Here is a 20,582-nt window from a genome sequence, read left to right as displayed (position 1 = left end):
CAGAGTGGACATTTAACATTACTGACCAACCTTTAAGTAAAATCAGTCAATTTCACTTTAGGTATAGTTTGCAGCCTAAAGTAGATGTCATGGTCAGTTTTTGTGTTTGGTTTGCTATTTTGTTGTAAATTGTTACTTAAAGTGAAGCTAAATCCCATGTAAAATAATAACTTCGCCCCCAGAAATTTGAAACATGCCACCAAAATGGGTGGTGCCAAGTCTGGGTATGAGCGGAGGGGGTTAAGCAAGGGGTTTGGTTAGGAGGATGAGGGAAAATGGCACCTAGCTTAATTTGACATATTGAAACATGGAGAGTGAGTACATCAAACTGCAATTTTTACTTTTTTTACTTCTATTCAGGTTTTTAATGACAATTTTCCTAGAAAGGTGTTTACTTAAAATGAACTAAGTTGCTGTATTTTTGTATTTAAAAACAACCATTCTTGTGACTAAGCTCACTGTTTATTCACCACATCCGCACAAGCTCCATCTCTCCAAACTCATAACAATCTTTTAACCCGTCACCTTGCTTCACCAAAGTCCACTTCTGACTGGCTGGTCGGTCCCTCATGATGTTGAATCTCCCAAAAGCTGCAGCTGCCTGAAAGGCTATGCTGGATTCGAAGGGACACGGACAGAGCAAAAACATTTGTCCATGAAGGAAACCAGGCACAAGTTGAGTCAGAACCAGCACTAATAACCCTATTTGCACTGCACTTCCTTTAATGTTTGTGTACTTGTACATATGCTAAGGTTTCCTTTATTTTTTTTTCTTAAGTGAACCTCTGCAAAAGTCCATTATCCTAAAGACAACCTTCTGGTGAGCCGACAGAGATTCAAGCAACATTGGCAGGTGTAGATCTTCATGTTTGGTAAAAAAACATTTTGCTTCTGATAATGTTCGTCAGGTAGACAGAATTATAATGAGCCAAATCATACCAGTAAGTTCCTAGGTGTTTAAGTAGAAGGAAAATGGACTTACTCTCTTTTTACTTCAAGACGTTTCACCTCTCATCCGAAAAGTCTTTTCAGTTCTAAACTAGGTTGGAAGCAACAGGCTTTTAAATTGTATTCAAAACAATCACACTAATAAGGCCACTAAAGTCTAATCAGGCAATTAGGACAAGTGAGTCACTGGTCATACCCTCTAGTCAGCTAAATTTTTAGGTGGTTGTTGTTTGAAGAACCAAAGATATGCCCAATGATGCCATTTGAGTTGTTTTGAGAAAACTGTATGTCCCAAGGTGTGAATTACTGAAAAACCTCCTGGAGAGACAAGTCAGGGCTACAAAGTTGGTGTTAGAAAGCTGAAATCTGACGCCACCTCCTCCATTTAGTGTTAGCTTTTTATGTTATAGACTACTTCTTTCACTCCTACCTCAAACCACCAATCTTCCCTGTCGAAAAGGTGCACATTGCTTTTTTCAAACAAAGGGTCACTTGTCGACGTAAATGAACCACAGATTTTTTAACCCCTTAGTTTGTTGTTCTTTGTTGCCCATCCATTTTTGTAGCTGCTGTTCAGTTTCTCCAGTGTGGAAGTCTGAACAGTCCTCGCAACAGACTGTATATACCACACCTCAAAGCTTATGTTGGGTGTTTTATCCTTGGGATGAACCAGTCTCTGTCTGATATTGTGTTTGAGGTAAAAATGCACTGAAATATAATACTTGAACAGCAGCCTTCTTGGATACTCCAGCCACATATGAATGACAATGTTCTTCAGCTTCTTCTCTAACAAGAGAATAAGTCCAATTGCCTTCTACTTAAGCATTTAGGATTGTCATGTCCTGGATGACTGGGAATCTACGTTTTTGTATACCAGTAAGCCCCACCTTCTCTGCACCTTCAGTATGATCCGTACCATGAACATCAATCCAGTCCACACCAGACAGAAGAAACTTATCATGTGGAATCTAAATCAAATCTGTTAAACAAAGCCTTTGTTTTTTGTTTTGCAGTGAAAACATCATTATTCATTATTGTTAGCATATATTCTTAGGTGAAAAAAGTACACCACTGGCTAGTATCCTTAAAGTGCATGTAGTGGATCAGCTACTATATAATAAGTACTTGTAAGATGACAGTTTGCACGTGAACCTGTCTCAATAATCACACGTTTACACATACACCCCCACATACAAGCTGTTTGCACATTTGTGTCAATGGAGAACTCAAACGGCATCCGCAGCCTTTAGACAAACAGAATAGTTTATTATCTTCATTTATCCCTAAGACAAACTGGACCCTGGAGTATGTTTTATTATGTCTTTTAACACTCATAGTGGACTGCACATATATGCACACTCACATATCACTTTCAGACTCACTTTCAGTCTATTTAAAAAGGACTTAATCTAAGACAAATGGAAATATTGATTAAAGGCAAGATTGAGCATTCCTTTTCTTTGGATTCCCTTTTAATTTAGGTTTTTACCATGGTATTAAATATTTCCAGATATAAAAATGGCTAAAGCTTATAGGTGATCAATATGACGGTATTTAATTGTAAAGGATCAGAACACAATAAATAAAATAAGAAAGAAGTATGATTTGATTCATTTCAAATAAGGAGTCTGTTTTTGGATCAGATGATTGGAACATCAATTTTTATAAGTTTTGTTTTAACCATTGTTTATTCTATTAGCACTGGAAATAGTTGCCAATCTCAATTGTATCAACTTATTTAACAAAATCAAAACACTGGGATTTTTTGCTGTATGTCTCTTACATGTTTATTTGTACTGTGCTGTAGATATCTGGCCAATATCTAAATTGTGTCAGTTTTAACACTGAAGAAAACCTCTAAGACTATTGGTACCAGCAGAAAAGAAAGGACAGATAAAAAGCTGCACTGACTGTGTCATCAATGCCTTTTCTTTTATTTCTTCCTGACAATACATCATGCAAAGCTGTCTTCAATATATGACTGAATCATGAATGTAGGAATGTTTCAGTCTTTTTAATTTTATGTATATGACCTGTGTCAGTCACCATTCAGGTTTTAAGAGACCATTTATTTTCAACCAACTAAATTCAGGGACAGTTATGGGAGAATAAAAAGGGGAAAGATAGGCAGCAAAATGGGAGCGATGCCATGAATAGAAAGCTGGATGAATGTAGTGTTGGGCTGCAAAATGAAGGAAAATAAGGTGGAAGATGGTTGCAGACTAAGGACAGACAGTCTGTTTAATGCAGTCCATACAGCCTTTTTTATCTCCTCCCACTCAGTCACTTTCTTTCTCACTCCCTCATCCACATGCAGGTCAGCTGTGAGAAAAGGATGGGGGGAGAAAAAGATAGGAGGGAAAAAGGGACTGTGGCGGCAAGCGAAGAACGATAGAGCATCCTGCACTCTCCTGCCAATCAGTCTTCTCTGTCAAGCATTGCAACGTGTGCCGCTTGCTACGAGTCATGCAGAGACCCCTCCATTTAACTCGCCTATGTAAAAGGTTTTCTCAGAGGCCTAAAGGAGGTGAGTGCCAGGGACTAGATAAGGTCCTGTCCTGTATACCTGATGGGCTCTGCCGCAGGGAGGGAGGTTTGGAGTAGAAGAGCCAAAGAGTCTCCAGCAAATACTCGAGGGGAAAGCTGTGAATGCACAAGGTAACACCCAGAGGATGGGAAAGAGGAAAAGGAAAAGGGCAAGACAGGAAATATCCGTTTTTCTTTTGATGTTTTCATAGCTTAATTACCTGTTCTGTTGCCACTTATTTGTTTCTTCAACATAAAATAATATCTTTCTCTACATTTGACCTTCTTGTAAAAGCTTCAAGTGTGCTTTTCATTTTTTTTATTTCCTGGTTAGTCTTTCCATCTTGTTTATTCTGTCTGTAATTTTTAATTAAGTCTAAAGCTGCTTTTTCAAGTTTGATCCTAAAGGCAAATAAATCTCTCAAAATGAACAACATACATATAAGGAAAACCATTGTTTAAATTATTAGCATTAATTTTTACTACCATCATAGAGAAAATAAATTATAACCTCTTCCGTTTATAAGTTTCAAGGCAAAATAAAACCCATAGGGTCCTAAACATGTTCTGAAAGTATTTACTTAAAGCGTACAAAAACACAACTCACAATATCAGTATTTATTAAACAAAGATGAGCCAAAATAGAGTATGTGACAGAGCCTTGCTACTTCCATGCAATTTGAGAGGGAGAGAAGTAGCCCGGTGGCTGCAAACTAAAGCACTTAATTGATCATTACCAGGTGTCACCACCCTATAAAAACAGGAGTTTGGCTGTTTGTAGCGCTAAAGTACACAGGTGTGTGTGTGTTACAACCATGTCAAGCAAGGAAGACATCAGCAATGACCTTAGAGAAGTGATCGTTGCTACCATTCATTTAGAAAGGTTTTTTCAAACTATTTCAAGTCCATTATTCAACAGTGGGACAGTTGTCAGTCTTCCTAGGAGCAACCCAGCTAATTTACATTAATGTCAAGCATGTAACGATCAGAGAAACTGCAAATAAACAAAACAAAACAAAACAAAACAAAACAAAACAGAGCTTTACCTGCAAAATTGCATCTGAAAGAACCAGAGGACTTCAGGAGCAATGTTTTTAGACAAACTAGAGATGCTTGGCTACAATGCACAGCACAATGTGTAGCCAAATACCAAATTCATCATATCAGTTGGGGTTGTTTGGCAGCCACAGTTCCGAGGGCCAAGTGGCTTGGAAAATGATACATAGTAATGCGAATGGTGTGTATAATGTGATTTTAACGTGTCTTAACTCCGTTGTTTTGTTTTCCTGTAAAACATTTTGAATTGCCGCGAGTATGAATGGTGCTGTGCAAACAAACCAGCCTTGTCATGTTATTATGCAAATAAATCTGTCTGAGAAGCGTCTCTTAAATGCTGCTCCATCACATCTGAACTCCCATCTGCTGACTCTCAATTTGATTTGTACTTTAACACTTGCTTAACAATTAGACATATATATTCTATTATCATATAAATCATTGCCTTATTTATCACACTACCTCCTTAATTATGTCAGGTTTGTTAAGAGAGAGTAAATCTTGAGAAAGCAGTGCAATGCAACAAATCTATTTACTTTTCTGGAAACATACTTCTACAGAAACCTGCTTGTGATTTTTCTTTAATTCTAGATACAATTAGAAGAAATGGGAAAAGCACCCTTACTTTTTTCTCCAGTATTTCTAATTGTTCTTTGTAGAAACTGGAAACGGTGGCAAGCTCCTGTTCTTTCCACTCCAACCGTTTAGCCTGGGAAAGAAAAAAAAACAAGAAAGAAACAGAGATTATGCATTGAGGACAGCAAAGATAAAAATCTAATAATAAAAAAACATAATTAAAAATGATTAAAAAAAGAAAAATGCCCTTTCTAGACATTCTTCACATGCAGCCATGAAAATGCCACATAAATGGACTTGTGCAATTATTGATTTTGAACTACCAAGGAAATGAGAAAAGTCAGAAAATAAATTCTGCTTTTAAATACCAAGTATCTTTAGAGTACCTTGAAAAGTATCCCTACCTCCTCAACTTACAACTACAGCCTTCAACATATTTTAATGGGAACTGTGACAAACAAACTCCTGCCTACTTGTCAGGTGGAAAATGATAGATGTTTTTTTAAATTGTCTTCTTGTCCAAATAGAAATCTGAAAAGTTAGACATGCATTTATTTTCACCTCGGTTGGTCAATGCTTTGCTGAACCACCTTTCACTGCAATGTCACCGCGACACAGTAGGTCGCGGGGAAGCTGGTGCCCACCTCCAGCAGTCTATGGGCAAGAGGTGGGGTACAAACAACTATGCACACACTCATTCATACAAGCAATTTACAGAGACCAATTAACCCCCGCATGCACAGGGAGAACATGCAAACTCCATGCAGAAAGACCCCTGGCCGGGAATCGAACCCAGGACCAACCCAGGACCAGGAGCAACAGTGCTACCAACCGCGCCACAACCCCGCAATTACACGTCTTCTTCTTCATATGGCATTCTATAAGGGATCAAGTGCTCAGGTAATAGTTCTCAAGTTCACTGATTTTCCCAGCAGAGTTGTGGACCTATGCATCACCTGCAGAGGGCCTTTTGGCTGCTTCAATGAATAATGCTCTCTTTGGTCCTGCCAGCATGGGTGGATGACCATGCCTTGGTAGGCTTGCAATTGGTGCTGTAGTCTTACCACGTTTAGATGATAGAATGAACGGTGCTCCTTGAGCTGTTCAAAGCTTAATATGTTTTATAACCTAACCTAAATGTGGACAAGTTAAGGTGGTAAGAATACCTTTGCAATGCATTGCAAAATGCATTGTTATTTAATTACAAAGCATCTACAAAGAAGGCAATATTAACAAGTTCAAGTGGTTTAGAAATGATAGTCAAAGACTGGCTTCTGACAGACTGAAAATACTGCTGAATAGGACTGAGGACTCTAAACCTGATTACATACACAAGGCCACTTGATGCAATTGTATGCAGTAGAAGAGTATTTGGAGGTGTTTGCTGAGCTTATATTTCAGATTACTACTGTGTTCCCCACAACAGTGAGTGCAACTGTTGCTACAAATGGGAAATCAGATTTTAAACACACAACTAGGCTTAGAAGAGTAGCTGTATGATGCAGAAGATAAATACAGTTATCTGCTTTGAATGAACAAAATATTTGCATGTTGAAGGAATCAAATACAAATTTCATCTTCTAAGTATTCAGTTAGAAAACTACTGGATATGTGTTTCTGGGTAACATAATATCTCTTTTTTACAAGTGATATTCATTCATTTAAAGTTTCAAAAGTCCCAATAAAATAAGCAAGGAAATCTGTACACTAGAATCCATTAAACATATATCACAAAGCAGCTCTGAGAACACCCATTTGGTTGTACACCAACACCACCCAATTACACTTACAAAACTAGTGAGGTTGCATGAAATTGGCACAGCTGTGGCAGGAGGCGACATGGTGTTGCTGACATTAGCAGGAGGTGAAAGCCTTTAATAAGCCCACTGAGCCAAGCTTTGACAGGCAGCAAGATGGTGGACTGGCTGAAGGAAGACCCATAGTTTGGGCCGTGGCAAAGCAGCATGCAGGAAAAGGAAGACAGAAGGCAGATGTAAAAAAAAAAAGACACTTTGAAAATATGCTGGCAGTTTAGCTTAAAGATGGATACATGCATGCAAGGTTGATGATAAAGTGGGTGTGTTTCAAAAGCATAGGAGCATACAAACTATCATTTCAAAAATATGTAATTACAAAGAACTTCATGAATAAACATATATTCAAATAATATATAGAGAAAACCTGCAACATAGCTTAAAAAGGAAAAGGTAACATAAATTAATAACTAATAATAAATGCGCATGACTTTTGTATGACCAAAGGTTAGGGAGCACTGTCAATTCATGGGACAGCTGACTGTTAACACACTCTGAACTTCCCAATGCTGAGAGACATGTTCACTGCGACATTTCTCACAGGGCTATTCCAATCAATTTAATTACATTTAAATGAATTCAAAAGAAAATGACTGGATTGATAAGTTAAATAATGTATAAATTTATTTCTGTAACATAAAAGCAATTTTTGGAACATCCCTTCTGGTTGCATAATTTTGTGTCTGTTAATGTATGAATCTTTGTCCTCAGAGAATATATTACAAAGTATATTAAAACTCAGTAAAAATAAATGTTTAAAAATCAAATGCGAATTAAATAAACACCTTTACATTCCCTGTAGGCAAAGAGAACAATTCAGGACATATTTTAACAGTTTAGAAATCTAAGTATTTGACAGCAAAATTGTATCACTTTATCACTTTAGAAACAGACATACAACACCATCCATATTTACTGGCACCACTGCTGAAGATGTGTAAAAAGCCTTACATTACATCCTCTTTAAATGCAGCAGCATAATCTCACCCTGAAAAATGTCCAAATATCCAACTCTTAACTTGAGTACATTTATATGGGGGGGGGGGGGATCCATGTTAGGAAATATGTGATTTTTATCAAAAATCAATGTGGCTTTCTGTTAATACTTTGTGAAACATGTGGAGTATACAGAGAAAGGGGTCAGTTGCTTTTTGTGTACTCTTCTTTATTATCGGTCCAGGGGACGGAGAATGAAGAAGCATGTGTTGATTTGGCCAAAGTATTTTGGATCATTATCCTGCTGAAAGACTCAGTTATGACCCATGTCCAGTTTTCAGATGGAAAATAACAGATCGTATTTCATTTTTTGTTTCAAAGACCTCATTATTTCGTGCACTCTGATAAGGTTCCCAGGGAAAAAAAGACAGGCCCACAGCAGGTTCTCCCCATACGTTATAATGAGCATAAGGTGCTTTTTCATATATTTCCGTACTTTATTTCACACCAAACATGCCTGGAGTGTTTGTTACCATAATGTGGATGTGGACAGCATCAAATGGTTGCAATGGAGACCTTACACCGAGATGCCAATCGTTGCTTTAGTTCTTTGGAGATTGATTTCTCCTCCTTTACCATCCTGCTCACGGTACATGGTGGCAAGATAAATATGAGTGCAGGTCCAACCTAGCTGCCAATGGCTAAGAGAAACGGGGCTCTGTGTCAAGTCATGGAGTACTAATTAGAATGTCTTCAATGTTTTTGATCAACTTAAAAAAAAAACATGTTGCAATAATGCTTCAGTTACATTTTAAAGGGACTTTAAGGAATACCAAAAGCATTGCCATTCATGATTTTGTTCAAAACAATTATTTATTATTAATTTTATTTTTTTTTGCCAATTTATGCCAATTTAAAATTCGCTAAAATTGAAAGTTGGGTATTTCTCAGATTTTTAGTAAGAGAATAATGCTTCAGCAGCAATAGATGAAATCAGGCTTTTTAGACAAGACGTGTGAAGCGTGCTGTATGGTCAGTTTCAGCATGAACACACGGACTAAAATCCTTTCCAGAAAAAAATAGATCTGCTTAGGTTGGTTTATTATACAACTGGATTTTAAAACAAATAGGAATTATAGTTCAAGAAAGAAACTCATGAGTGCATGTTACTTTAGTATTAACATGATACTCCGCTTGAACACAAGGAAGCTGGTCTAAAACAGCTAAACACACCAACTGCACATGGATGTATGTAGAATTGAATGGGAACGAAGTACTATACCAGAAGGACACACATAAATACTATATTATGTTATAATGATGATTAATTCCTTTATTTAAGTTGTGCATTAGTGAGAGTGTGATCAGATGAAAAATTTTTCTTGACTGATCAACTCTTCTTCTGTACAGTTTAAAAAATTCAACATGCAGATAAGCAGACATACATTGACTGAGATAGCATTTATTGTAATCCAATGTAATCTCATTCTAACTTAACAGACACACACATCTGCAATTCCCTACAGTGCGCCCTCTCGTTCAACAGCAGCTGTTCGGTGCTTGGAGAAAGTGTGTGTGTATATGTGCGTTTGCATGTAAAATCTCATCCGCCAGCAGAACAGATGATATGTAATTTTCTAGTTGAATACCTCCCAAAGATTTCTTGTGTGAAATGATGGCGGCAGCACACTTGTAGCCTTGCTTTAAAGCACAATGAAAACATGACATCTAAATAGAGAAAGGTATAGCCGAACTAAGGAGGTAATAGTGTTGTTGCTTACCCATGCATCCAAATCTGCTGGCTAGGAAAGGGAGAAGGAACTTGAGTTAGAGAGGCAATAGATACAGAATTTAAGTAAAAAAGGCACAGGTACTGTAAAAATACAGTTCAGGAAGACGCATCTCGAAACCTTCATAAGAAGGAATCTTGGTTCTGTTCCAGAACCCTTGAAAAATAAGTATGGGTAGTGTTGATGGTGATGTTTCTCATATTTGCATAATTTATTACTTCAACATTACATTACAATCGCAAGAAAGTCCATCTTTTATTTATCTAGCTGTGTTGCTAAAGCAGCAAACTCATGCTTGGGGCACTTCGTTTAAAACCTTCAGAAAACCAGACTTATATCCATCTGCAAAAACGGTCCAAGGTATTAATGATGTAGCTTGGTTCCAGTATAGCTGCTGCTATGGTACTATGACCCAAGTTGCCATGTTGTGTGTACAGAGTCCACAAATAAATACTTCTTGTCAAGATGGCCGACAATACTGCATTAGAAAAGCAATTAATTAGGCTTAACACCTTTGAAATCATCTCAGTAGCAGCATTTAGGGGGTTCTGTAGAAAACAAACCTGTTGACATAGTGACAGACGACATACAAATGTCAGAATACTGAGATCGGCTTACCATTAGCTTCTAATGATGATAGAGCTAACACACGTTTCACAGCTTCGTAAACTAAAAAGGTTTTTCACTGTTTAACTGTTGTGGTTTATGTGATTAAAACAGTCGAGCTGTTGTGAGTTGTCCGACAACTAATATAGCCTCTGTATTTTAGTTGGTTAAATATTTGGTTGCACATCAACAAATGAAGGGCACAAAGACTGCATTTTAGCTCAAATGAAACTAAACCTTCTTTGGTTAGGATGTTCAGAGTGAACAAGTGAAGTCTGGACCTGCATTTCTTCATCTCTAGTTGATCAAACATGAACTGGATAATTTTACGCTTGTATTACATTTATGAAACCTTTATTCAATTTGTGAAAACACAAAAAAGATCATTAACAAGGTATTTTTGGCATTAGGGCTTTCTTAGATTTAGACATGCATAGGAATCTCGAGTTTAACAAGTCAAACCTGTACTGGTATCCAACCCTGATCACAGATCCTCCAAAACACAGTTTCTGATTTGTGAAACCTTTACTCAATTTTGTAAAAACGGCAAATGGGGAGTCTTGGTATTCCCAAAGATATTGCCAAAATCTGGTCTCATACTTACCTTCTTACTTTCAACAGTAGGAACAGTTATTGCCCTCATCAGTTTATTACCTGTTTTATAACATCTCTATCAAAACCACCCGGACCATTGAGAACAGACAAGCTGTTGACAAGCTGAATATATGATCATTTCTAGGCCTACATTACTTTGTCTGAAATGCATTATATGACCATATATGCTAGTCTATCACCAACTCAAGCAATGTTCAAACAGACATACAATACCATACTGTTTTTCTTCCCCTACCAAGTTCTCCCAGTCTGATGTAGATGTGATGTGATACAGAACACAGAGGGACAGATTAAAGCAGTAGGTGGCTCTAATGTTGCAATGCCTCATAAAAACACCATCGAGTTAAATGAGGTGAACTCACAAAGCCAGTGGCTGCAAAATGCGTCTGTGTGGTTTTGGGTAATCTTTGTAACAGATACAGCCGACACCATCTGTTAAACCATCCCACCCTTTGGTCGCTGGACCAAATCTGAATGTGTGTCTGAGAGTGTCCATGTGTGTGTGAACAGCCGGATCCCCATGGATTGCCCACAGGAGTGTGGCGGTCCCATTTCCATAGACGAAAGACTTTAGAGGAGAGGTGAAGGGGCTTGTTGAGATGCAGAGACAGATAAACACACACACACACACCCAAGCAGTCTGATGGAGCCTGCAGGCCATAGCAAACAGTGTGACTGCAGGATCTACATAATGTTTTTGTGGTTCAGATCTCCCTGATGACCAACTGTCAGCTGCCTACTAGTACAAACTCAGAGACTAAGTTTAGAAAAGCACAGGAAGCAAACTACAGTAATCAGACTAAGACTCATTCCCTATGACCCATAAATCCATTCCACTTGCGTTTATAGTGTTAATGTGGGATCAAACAGCACATAAAAAAAAAAAAAAAAAATCATTCGGTTCTCTTGTCTCGGGTCAGGCCATGTATGTTCTGAGTGGTACAGTTAGAGGACAGCTCCGTTTGGGTCATGATGTGGTGAATCACAACAGAAATTTAAACATGGAGTAGATCCAACTGAGTTTATATTGCAAAATTTATTATTTTTAATCAGCAATTTTCATATCTGTAAAGCCTCATGTTTACAATTATGATACTAACATTTATGCTCTTTTCTAATCAAGTGGCCCCAATATCCAAATAACAGTTTATCTAAACAAACTGTTTTAAAAACAGTGAATGATGTTTAAAAGGAAAAATAGGGCGAATAACCTTTCAATAAATTCTGTTTTCCAATGAGACTTAATGGGTCCTTGCATCTGCCTGATAATAATTCATGCATTTTATTAGATTGAAATAATCTAACAGAGCAAAATACCTGCTTAGGTGAAAAAAGGGGCACATTTCACCAGCCCAGAAAAAAATCAAAGATGTTCCTTCAATATTACCAAACAAATTTCATGGATCTTGATAAATTTGATCATGTGTGCTTTGTTGATTATGTTTGCTGCGTGTACCAAGCAGGTCACCAGATGCACCAGCTTGGCGATGCTTCATGCTTCGTTTAGATTTGAAATCTTAACCATCCAGTAACATAGTGTGTTTCTGTTTGTTTCTCTGTGTGAGAAGAAAACAGCAAAAAAAAAAATGGAGACAGAGACTGCAACCCAACAAAACCACGTGTGCATGGCAGTGGAAATGTGTGTGAGTGAGTCTGTGTATTTGTGCATGCATGGCAATATCAGACCTTTTGGTCTCCAACGCCACCTCACAAAGTGTGAAACGCTTCCTTGGAAATCAATTATGTAAATGCTACATTATGCAAATGGTGTGTGTTTGGGGAGAAAAGGTTTTAGCCTGAAAGTCAGGAGAGGAGAGAGAGAGAAATGAGGGAAGAGGAATAAAATGAGGATTAGTCTGGAGAATGTCACAGGGAGACACGGTGTGCACAGTTAAACTCTTGATTTAGCTTTTTAATTAGAAAGAAAGAGTGACACAGACGCAAATACAAACAGAAAGAAAATACCTGAAAATAATGGCTATTTCACTGACTTCTTTCTCCCTGTCGTATTGCAATGGAAGTATGTTATTCATCACATGTGCCAGTAATAATACATATCTGTGGTAAAACAGAGTCAGTCCTTTAATCTAATCTCAAATTTTATGAATGCTGTTGAGTTAAAAAAAATCAAAACCTTTGCATGAAAAGCACACAGAGGCATATTCAAGTAATCTTTATATACAATCAGGCATCATGTAAAGAAAAAACGAGGCTACAACACAGAACGATAGTTTTTTCCATCTGTGACATTGGTCTGCACAGCAACAGGTCAAGAGTGCAGTCCGGCATTTAATGGACAGTCTTTTAAGTACAATAACTTACAAAACTTGTTTTGTTATTTTAAGCAACAACAAAACAAGCTGCAAGACTTGGATGTGCCAGGAGGGCTACACAAAGGTAAAAAAACATTGCATTTCTATTTAAAGACTAGAGTTCAGTTTTATGAGGACAGTGTTATACAGAACCAATCAGAGTTGCAAACAACCTAACACCAAAATAATTAATACAGTTTCATTGACAGATTTCCAAGCAATATAAGACCTAATATATTTTACAAATGCCTGCATTCAACCTAGAAAAGTCTTTGCTATTGCACTGCAGCACCGATGTAGCATGCCACTGTAACAATAGTCTCAGACTGCCATTATGCACCACAGGTGTTACAAAAATAAAAGCTGGAAAACACAATTTATTGTCCAAACTGAAAACCGTTGCTACCTACAAGCTGCAATCTCACACTGTTTAGTACTTAGTAGTATTTTTAAAAGATTGTTATTACTTCTTTGGCAAAGAAATTATTTCTTGAGATACTGTGACATTCAGTGATCAGGCATAACATTATGACTATTGGCAAAGGAAGTGAGTAGCACAGATCATCTTTTCATCATGGCACCTGTGAGGTTTTTGGTATATTGGGCAGTAAGTGAACATTTCCTCTTCAAAGTTGATGTGTTAAGACTATGTGTGCCTTTAATTTGCACTGCATTTATTTGCATTTTATTTGCATTTCCACATTGCTTTCATGCAATTTGTCACAGTTTTGCAGTCATTTTAGTTTGGTCAAAGAGCAAACTCTCTAGGCTCCTCATATTGTAGAGGTGAAGTGGGCAACCTATGGTGGCTATTAGCCCTCGACACAACCTTCTGTGGTTAAACTTTCAACCTCTGGGCCTTTGCTGCATGTCTTCCACCATCCCCTCTTATGTTCCTCTCAAAAATACTTTGAATGTAGGCCACTGCCTCCACAAATATTTAATAAAATGAAGGGCAAATTCACTTTTAACTATGACACCTTCAGCTTTAGTCCAACAATAAATGCAAAATCTCTTGAAAACTATTAAGGTCTTTATGCATTACAGTTGTGCATTTTGTTTTTATGTCCTTCGTGCATTTTATTTCATTTTATTTGCTGTCATTTCAGTTTGGCAGGAAAGGGGAATCCACATCAACCAAGGCAGTCTCACCTTTTTACATTGGGAGAGTACAATAAATTAAAAGCCTCTTGAAAACTCCTCAGGTGTTTATGTACTGCATTTATAAATTTGCCATCATACTAACACCTGTGGGTGATATGCACATCTTTATGCACCTGCATATCAAAAAAATAATAATAATACATGCACACATGAACTCTAACAGAAATACCAGAGGCATGAATTGGTTAGTCTAGCTGTTTGCTCATTAAATGTGAGGTTTCTTCACATAACCGTGGGAGGTTAGATGAATTAACACTTCATCATCAGCCTTCTTTGGCACACAGACTGTCACAGAGACAGAGAGGGGGGAAAAACATGCTGCCAAGGAGATAGTGAGAAAGAGAACGCAGAATAAAAGACGGATGCTGAAAAAAGAAAAATAGGTTCTGTTAGAGGAGAGTGAAGGGTTGTGCAGTTATCTGTTCAACAAATGTGCACAAAAAGCATACCAAACACAATTATAATTTTCACAGATTATATTTTGTTTAACATTTTTCAGAACCCATTATTTTATTAATATGCACAAGACAATTGCAAGCAAACCGTTTAGTTCTTCTGAGTGCCTAAAACCTTTCAGTTAAACTGTGTGAAAAACTGGCTTTTATTTTGTAGCAGAACAAGCATGATGGAAACCTTTCTTGTGTCCAGCTGTCTCATTACATCCCGATGGCATCTGATGGGAGAGGTACTCTCCAACACATGTCCTTTGAACAGACAGGAGTTGTGCTCATTGAGTTTAAAATCTCCCCAACCTGAGGAGCTATCTGCCTGTCAGTAATTACAGTTGCTCACATAAAGTAGAGCAAGTGTTTGCATCTTTGAATGAGCAAGCACACATTTAGTTGGGGGTTTTAGTTGCTTTAACATGAAGCAACGATGTCAAGTCTGTGATGAGACTAGGTGGTTTAGATACATATAAATGGCAGATTCATGTTTTCAGTGCTTTTGTGAGAAGTAAATATAAAAGCATATTTGTGTGTAACCATGCAAAGGGTTACAAAAGTATTCACTCCCCTTTTGACATTTTATCAACCACATGCTTTGATGTGTTCATTTACTATTTCACCCCAGACTGGCCAGAGATATAGAGATGTGGGGAGGACTAAAGCAGTGTAAGGTTATGAACTTCAAAGTTGAACTCAAGTGTTTGAACATCTGATGGAGTACTGTTCAATGCACCATCCAAAAACAGGTGTGGGGGCACAGCTGCAAACCTACCGAGATATGGCCGTCCACCTAAACAGGTCAGGCAAGGAGAGGATTAAGCAGAGAACTTGCCAAGCTGCCATTGTAACTCGGTAGGTGCTGCATATTTCTGCAGCTCAGATTTTTTACTCCACATATTTAGCTGGGTTTTAAGAATGGCAACAAGAAAGCCATTGTTGAAAGAAAGCCATAGGAAGTCATGTTTGCAGTTTTCCACAACCATGTAGGATAAACATGTAGGAAGAAGGTTCTTCTGATCAGATGAGACCAAAATTTAACAATTTGGTCTATTGGAAAATGCTATGTGCGACTAAATACTAGTGCTGGAAATCACCCTAAACAACTTCATCACCTCTTTAAAAAAATGGTAGTGGCAGCATCGTGTAGTGTGGAAGCTTTTCGTCTGCAAGTACAGGGATGCTAGTAAACGTTTAATAGAACATAGATGAAGCTAAAACAGTGAATGTCTGGAATAATAAAAAATTCAAAGGACATGAGAATGCGATGGAGGTTCACCTCCTAGCCGGACAATAACCCAAAACATACAGCCAGAGCTACAATAGAATGGTTTAGATGAAAGCATATTCAAGTATTAGAATGGTCCAGTCAAAGTCTAGACCTAAATCCAAATGAGGATGTATCACAAAATTTGAAAATGGATGTTCACAGATATTTTCCATCAAATACAAGGTTGAATTATTATAACCTCCAGGTTTTTCCGGTCCACAATACTGCCTGATTTTAAACATGGGTAGTTTAAAGGAAAAATACCTTGTGTTTTCTATCAAAAACAGATGTTTACAGTGTGCTACATACAACCTCATGGGATGACCATCTTTATTCTGCTAAAACAAAAACAATAAACATTCAAATCCACTGAAAATAATGTTGCTTCAGTCTGGTTATCAGGAAGGGATGAGTCAGTAAATAAATTGTGCTAATTAATAACTGTAAAGAAGTGCCAGGCCTATTTGTAATCATGGAGATAAAGAAAATTCAATTAAAACTTAATGGTTAAAAAAAAACAAAAATCAATGCAAGTTAAGAAATGCACTGAAGTTAGATTAAAACGCAAAACAAACTGACAAATGCCTTTTAAAGGGAGACAGCAGGGGAGCCGGCTGGTTAGCAGGAACATCTTGCAGCTGAAAGCTACATATTCAGTGCAAAACACAACATTTACACTCTAGTGAAGTGTCACTTCCTGGTGGTTGTGCACAGCAGCAGGGCAGCACACTGTTAACATGTGTGTGACATCAACGCCTGTGGTCTGAAGACTTGTAATCTCAGGTCTGACTTTAAGGAACGCCAGGCTCTTCACCCTGCTTTTTTCAATCATTTCTTTTGGACAGTGTCAGGAGCATTTCTCTGTGTCATTACTAACACACACACACACACACACACACACACACACAGAGACATAGAGAGGCAGGAGAGGAGGAAGAAAGGAATCTAGGAGAACATGTTGCCCAGCAGCCCATTTTGCAGAGCAGGGCATGCTTCCATCCTAGTTTTATTCCACTGCCTACATCAAACATGCTCCAACAATGTCATCTAGTGCCTGTTCACAAAATTACATCTTTTTTGCCACACTGAAACCAACACGCCTTGGAAAAATATTAGAGGATGTATCAACGGTACAGCAACTGGTGAAAATGTCATGGAGCAAAAAGGAACAAAAGACATTCAAGAGTACGAGGTGTTCTTTAAACACACAGGCCTAACAGTCTCACAAGAGGGACATAAGAAGTGACCACATGGGTGCTAAATCTTTTATCACACATTGTGATTCAACCACGCAACCAAGAAAACCCTCCTATAGAGGTGTCATTCTTTACAGATGAATAAAACCTGTCGGGTTTAGTTGGCTGTAGGTGTTACAGGCTGCTCTTGTTGCAGAACGTTTCTTCAAGCTTAACTGTTAGGAGCAAAGTATTCAGAACCCTTTGAACTATGTCACATTAAACCCCAAAGTAGATAAAGTAACAATATTAAAAAAAAATAAAAATAAAAATATGTCAAAGGAAAAAGCAAATCCACAGCTTGGGATAATTTGTCGACAGGCCCACCAGGCTAGCTTTTATGAAAGAGTGGCCAGAAGAAAGCCACGGTGTCACACAGTGGTGGTAGCATCATGCTGTGGGGATGCTTTTCTTCAGCGGGGACAGGGAAGCTGTTTACAGTTGACAGGAAGACATACAAAACGAGACTTTGAAAGTCTCCTAAACATACAGCGAGAGGAGCAATGGAATAGTTAAATCAAACTAATTGTGTGAATGATTGGCCTAGTCAAAAAAATCTAAATAAATCCAATTTAGAACCTGGTTGGACTTGAAAACTAATATTAACAGTCTCTCTCCATACAATCAGAATGAGCTTGAGCTACTTTTCAAATAATATTGGGCACAAATGTCAACATCCAGATGCACAAAGCTGGTAAAGACATATCCTAAAAGACTTGAATGTTGCCGCAGCAGAAGATGGCTCCACAAGCTAGTGATGCAGACATCTATCCTTTTACTTCCACTTTAAAATCTTGCTATAATTTGTCTTGTTGGTCTGTCATGACATCTGAGTAAAGTGAGTAGAAGTGTGTGGTTGTAAAGTAATAAAATGTGGATAAAGGTCAAAGGGAGGAACTGTAAAGCATTTCTCCCAGGTTATTAACCCTCTGAAAGAATGACTCCTGAATTCAGATTATTCAAAACACACACAACATTACAACTTAAATAGTTCTAATGCTGCTGTGCAGGTTTTCTAAAAGAAATGTCAGTAAAAACAATACTATGAACAATAACCTCATTGTACAGATCCTAAAACAGCTACTCTGCTAATTTGTCCCATGTTGCTGATTTCTGATGAATTCATATTTACCTGCGTTTTGTAATGTTTTCAGGTTTTCTCAAATTATTCTCCTGCAACTCTTTAGAATAAGTCTTAATTCGATTTGTACTAAATGGTGATTCTGTTGTGTTTTCACTAGGGACAAAAGACTCCTTCAATATTACAGAACAAACCTTCACCCTCAACCAGCAGATAGGTGGTAAAGTCTGTCCTTCTCAGCCAGATGACAGACATCTCAAATTGAACAGCCTAAATCAGATAACTGTTTCTGTCTGCGTGTGTGTGTGTGAGATGTTTAGCACTGAATACCTGTGCATACTAATTGCATTTTGCTTGCAGCAGGAATGACACCCCCTGAGGTGAAGAGAACAGACAGGGAGGAGAGAAAGAAACACAGGAGATACAACAGAGAAGCGAACAGGAGGTGTTAATAGAACTTTCTATTTTCCCCACATCTTTACTCAGGGTTGTACAGTTAAATATAGTCCTATAACAAGACACAAAGGTATTCTGAAAAATGTAAGTTATATACTTTGGAAGTCAACTGATGAGATGCAAGTCAGCTAAGATCAATGCAGGACTAAAGATTCAGAGATCCAGAAATAATAAAACATGACATTTCCTTGGTTAATAAAGTATTTTAGTGGAAAAAAATAATTTATCACCTGGAAGCAGAGCATCTTTCGACTATAATTTATTTTCAAGATGGAGTTAGGAGGAGCTATCATTAGGTCTTCTCAGGCACACAAACAGGGCTTTGTGAAAGCATTTAACCCCTTGAACTTTTTCACATTTCATCCCACTAAAATGCAAAACTTTAATATATTTTATAGAGATATTATGTGACAAATGAACACCGTATAATTATAAAGAGGAACGAAAAAGCTAAAAGGTTTTCAACAATTTTTACAAATAAAAATCAAAAAAGTGTGTCCTGGACCCCTTTACTCTAATACCTGTGAATAAAATCCTGTCCAGAGTGTGTTGACAAGAAAGCTATCAGTAGTGCACTCCGCAAATCTGGCCTTGATGCAACAGCGGTAAGAAGACAGTCATTGTTGAAGGAACACCATAAGAAGCCTTCTTCGCAGCTTGCAACAATCCATCTCTTGGGTACAGTGAACATGTGGAAGAAGGTGCTTCGATCAGATGAGACCAAATTAAACCCTTTGGCCATCATGAAAAAAGCTGTGTGGTACATAATTAACACCACGAAAACACCATTTCTACCATTAAAAATGGTGGCGGCAGCATCATGCTGAGGGGGGGTTTTACTTGAACAGACACAGGGATGCTGGTCAGTAGGGATGGGCAATAATTGTGTTGCTTATCATTATCATGAAACAGCTGATAATGCTGTAATTGCAGAAGAGTGATTAAACAGAGTGGGCCGGGGGGACTGTACGCTACTTTGTGTGGGTTGAACAAATAAAATCCCCAAAATTAAATTGGCTTGTTACATGATGTGGCAACTCGACATCTGCTAATCAGAAGTTGTGAGGGCGAGTACTTCCTGTTTGGTTGTTCACCACCGAAAGCAATGGCATTGTATTACACCCATTGCCTTCAGGACCTCCCAAAAGTTTCAGTCAGCGATGTTCTCCGCTGGATTCGAGCCTTATCATCAGGATTTTTAAAGGGGAGGGGTTGTGTGCAGCAAACACTACACTATTATTTTACTACTTTATTATTACACTACCAGCTACCGTAATGGCAGCGATCATTACACAAAGTGTCATTTTTATATCATTAATTTGTCACAAAAAGTAGTTTTAAGATGTTTTTAGGCGAGAAAGTAGACTTCTGTAGAATCTGTGCAGTCAGTTCATCAAGAATCCCTGGGACTCCTTTTACCCGGGTAAAACAAATACAGGGGCTTTAAATCTCGGGGCTTTCGGTGGAAAATGGGCTATTCCTCCTGTCTACACTATACAATGTATATGCAATGACAGTTACCGACACCGACGCGCACACAAAATGTATCCCAGCTGTGGATGTCGGAGCTGAGGCAGAGGTAAATGGTTAATTTGAGCATTTCTGACAGGCAGCCCGAGGCACGGCGACCAGCAGCTCATCTCCTCGACAGGTATAGCCTTCACACTTCCCTAGCCTCCTCATCACCTCAACAGTGACACGCAACCTGCATGCTGGGAAGCCCGGAGTGTATTTGATGAAACACACGCGCACAC

The 20,582-nt window shown here is 38.1% G+C and overlaps 1 protein-coding gene across 2 annotated transcripts in view; it reads right to left on the bottom strand.

Annotated features, from left to right (window-relative positions):
• The window catches only part of chchd6b (coiled-coil-helix-coiled-coil-helix domain containing 6b), a 93,176-nt gene that overhangs the window by 57,288 nt on the left and 15,306 nt on the right, over positions 1-20,582 (bottom strand). Inside the window, exons 5-6 of one of the 2 annotated variants that reach the window (XM_047346297.1) lie at positions 9,638-9,658; positions 5,156-5,239 (exon numbers count right to left, since the gene is read on the bottom strand). In XM_047346297.1, coding sequence (XP_047202253.1) covers positions 5,156-5,239; positions 9,638-9,658 — 105 coding nt within the window. The remainder of the gene's footprint in view (positions 1-5,155; positions 5,240-9,637; positions 9,659-20,582) is intronic. The other variant, XM_047346298.1, reaches the window with a different exon arrangement.

Source organism: Girardinichthys multiradiatus, chromosome 20, assembly GCF_021462225.1.
Source record: "Girardinichthys multiradiatus isolate DD_20200921_A chromosome 20, DD_fGirMul_XY1, whole genome shotgun sequence".
Lineage (NCBI taxonomy): Eukaryota > Metazoa > Chordata > Actinopteri > Cyprinodontiformes > Goodeidae > Girardinichthys > Girardinichthys multiradiatus.
This window is presented reverse-complemented; position numbering and strand designations above follow the sequence as displayed.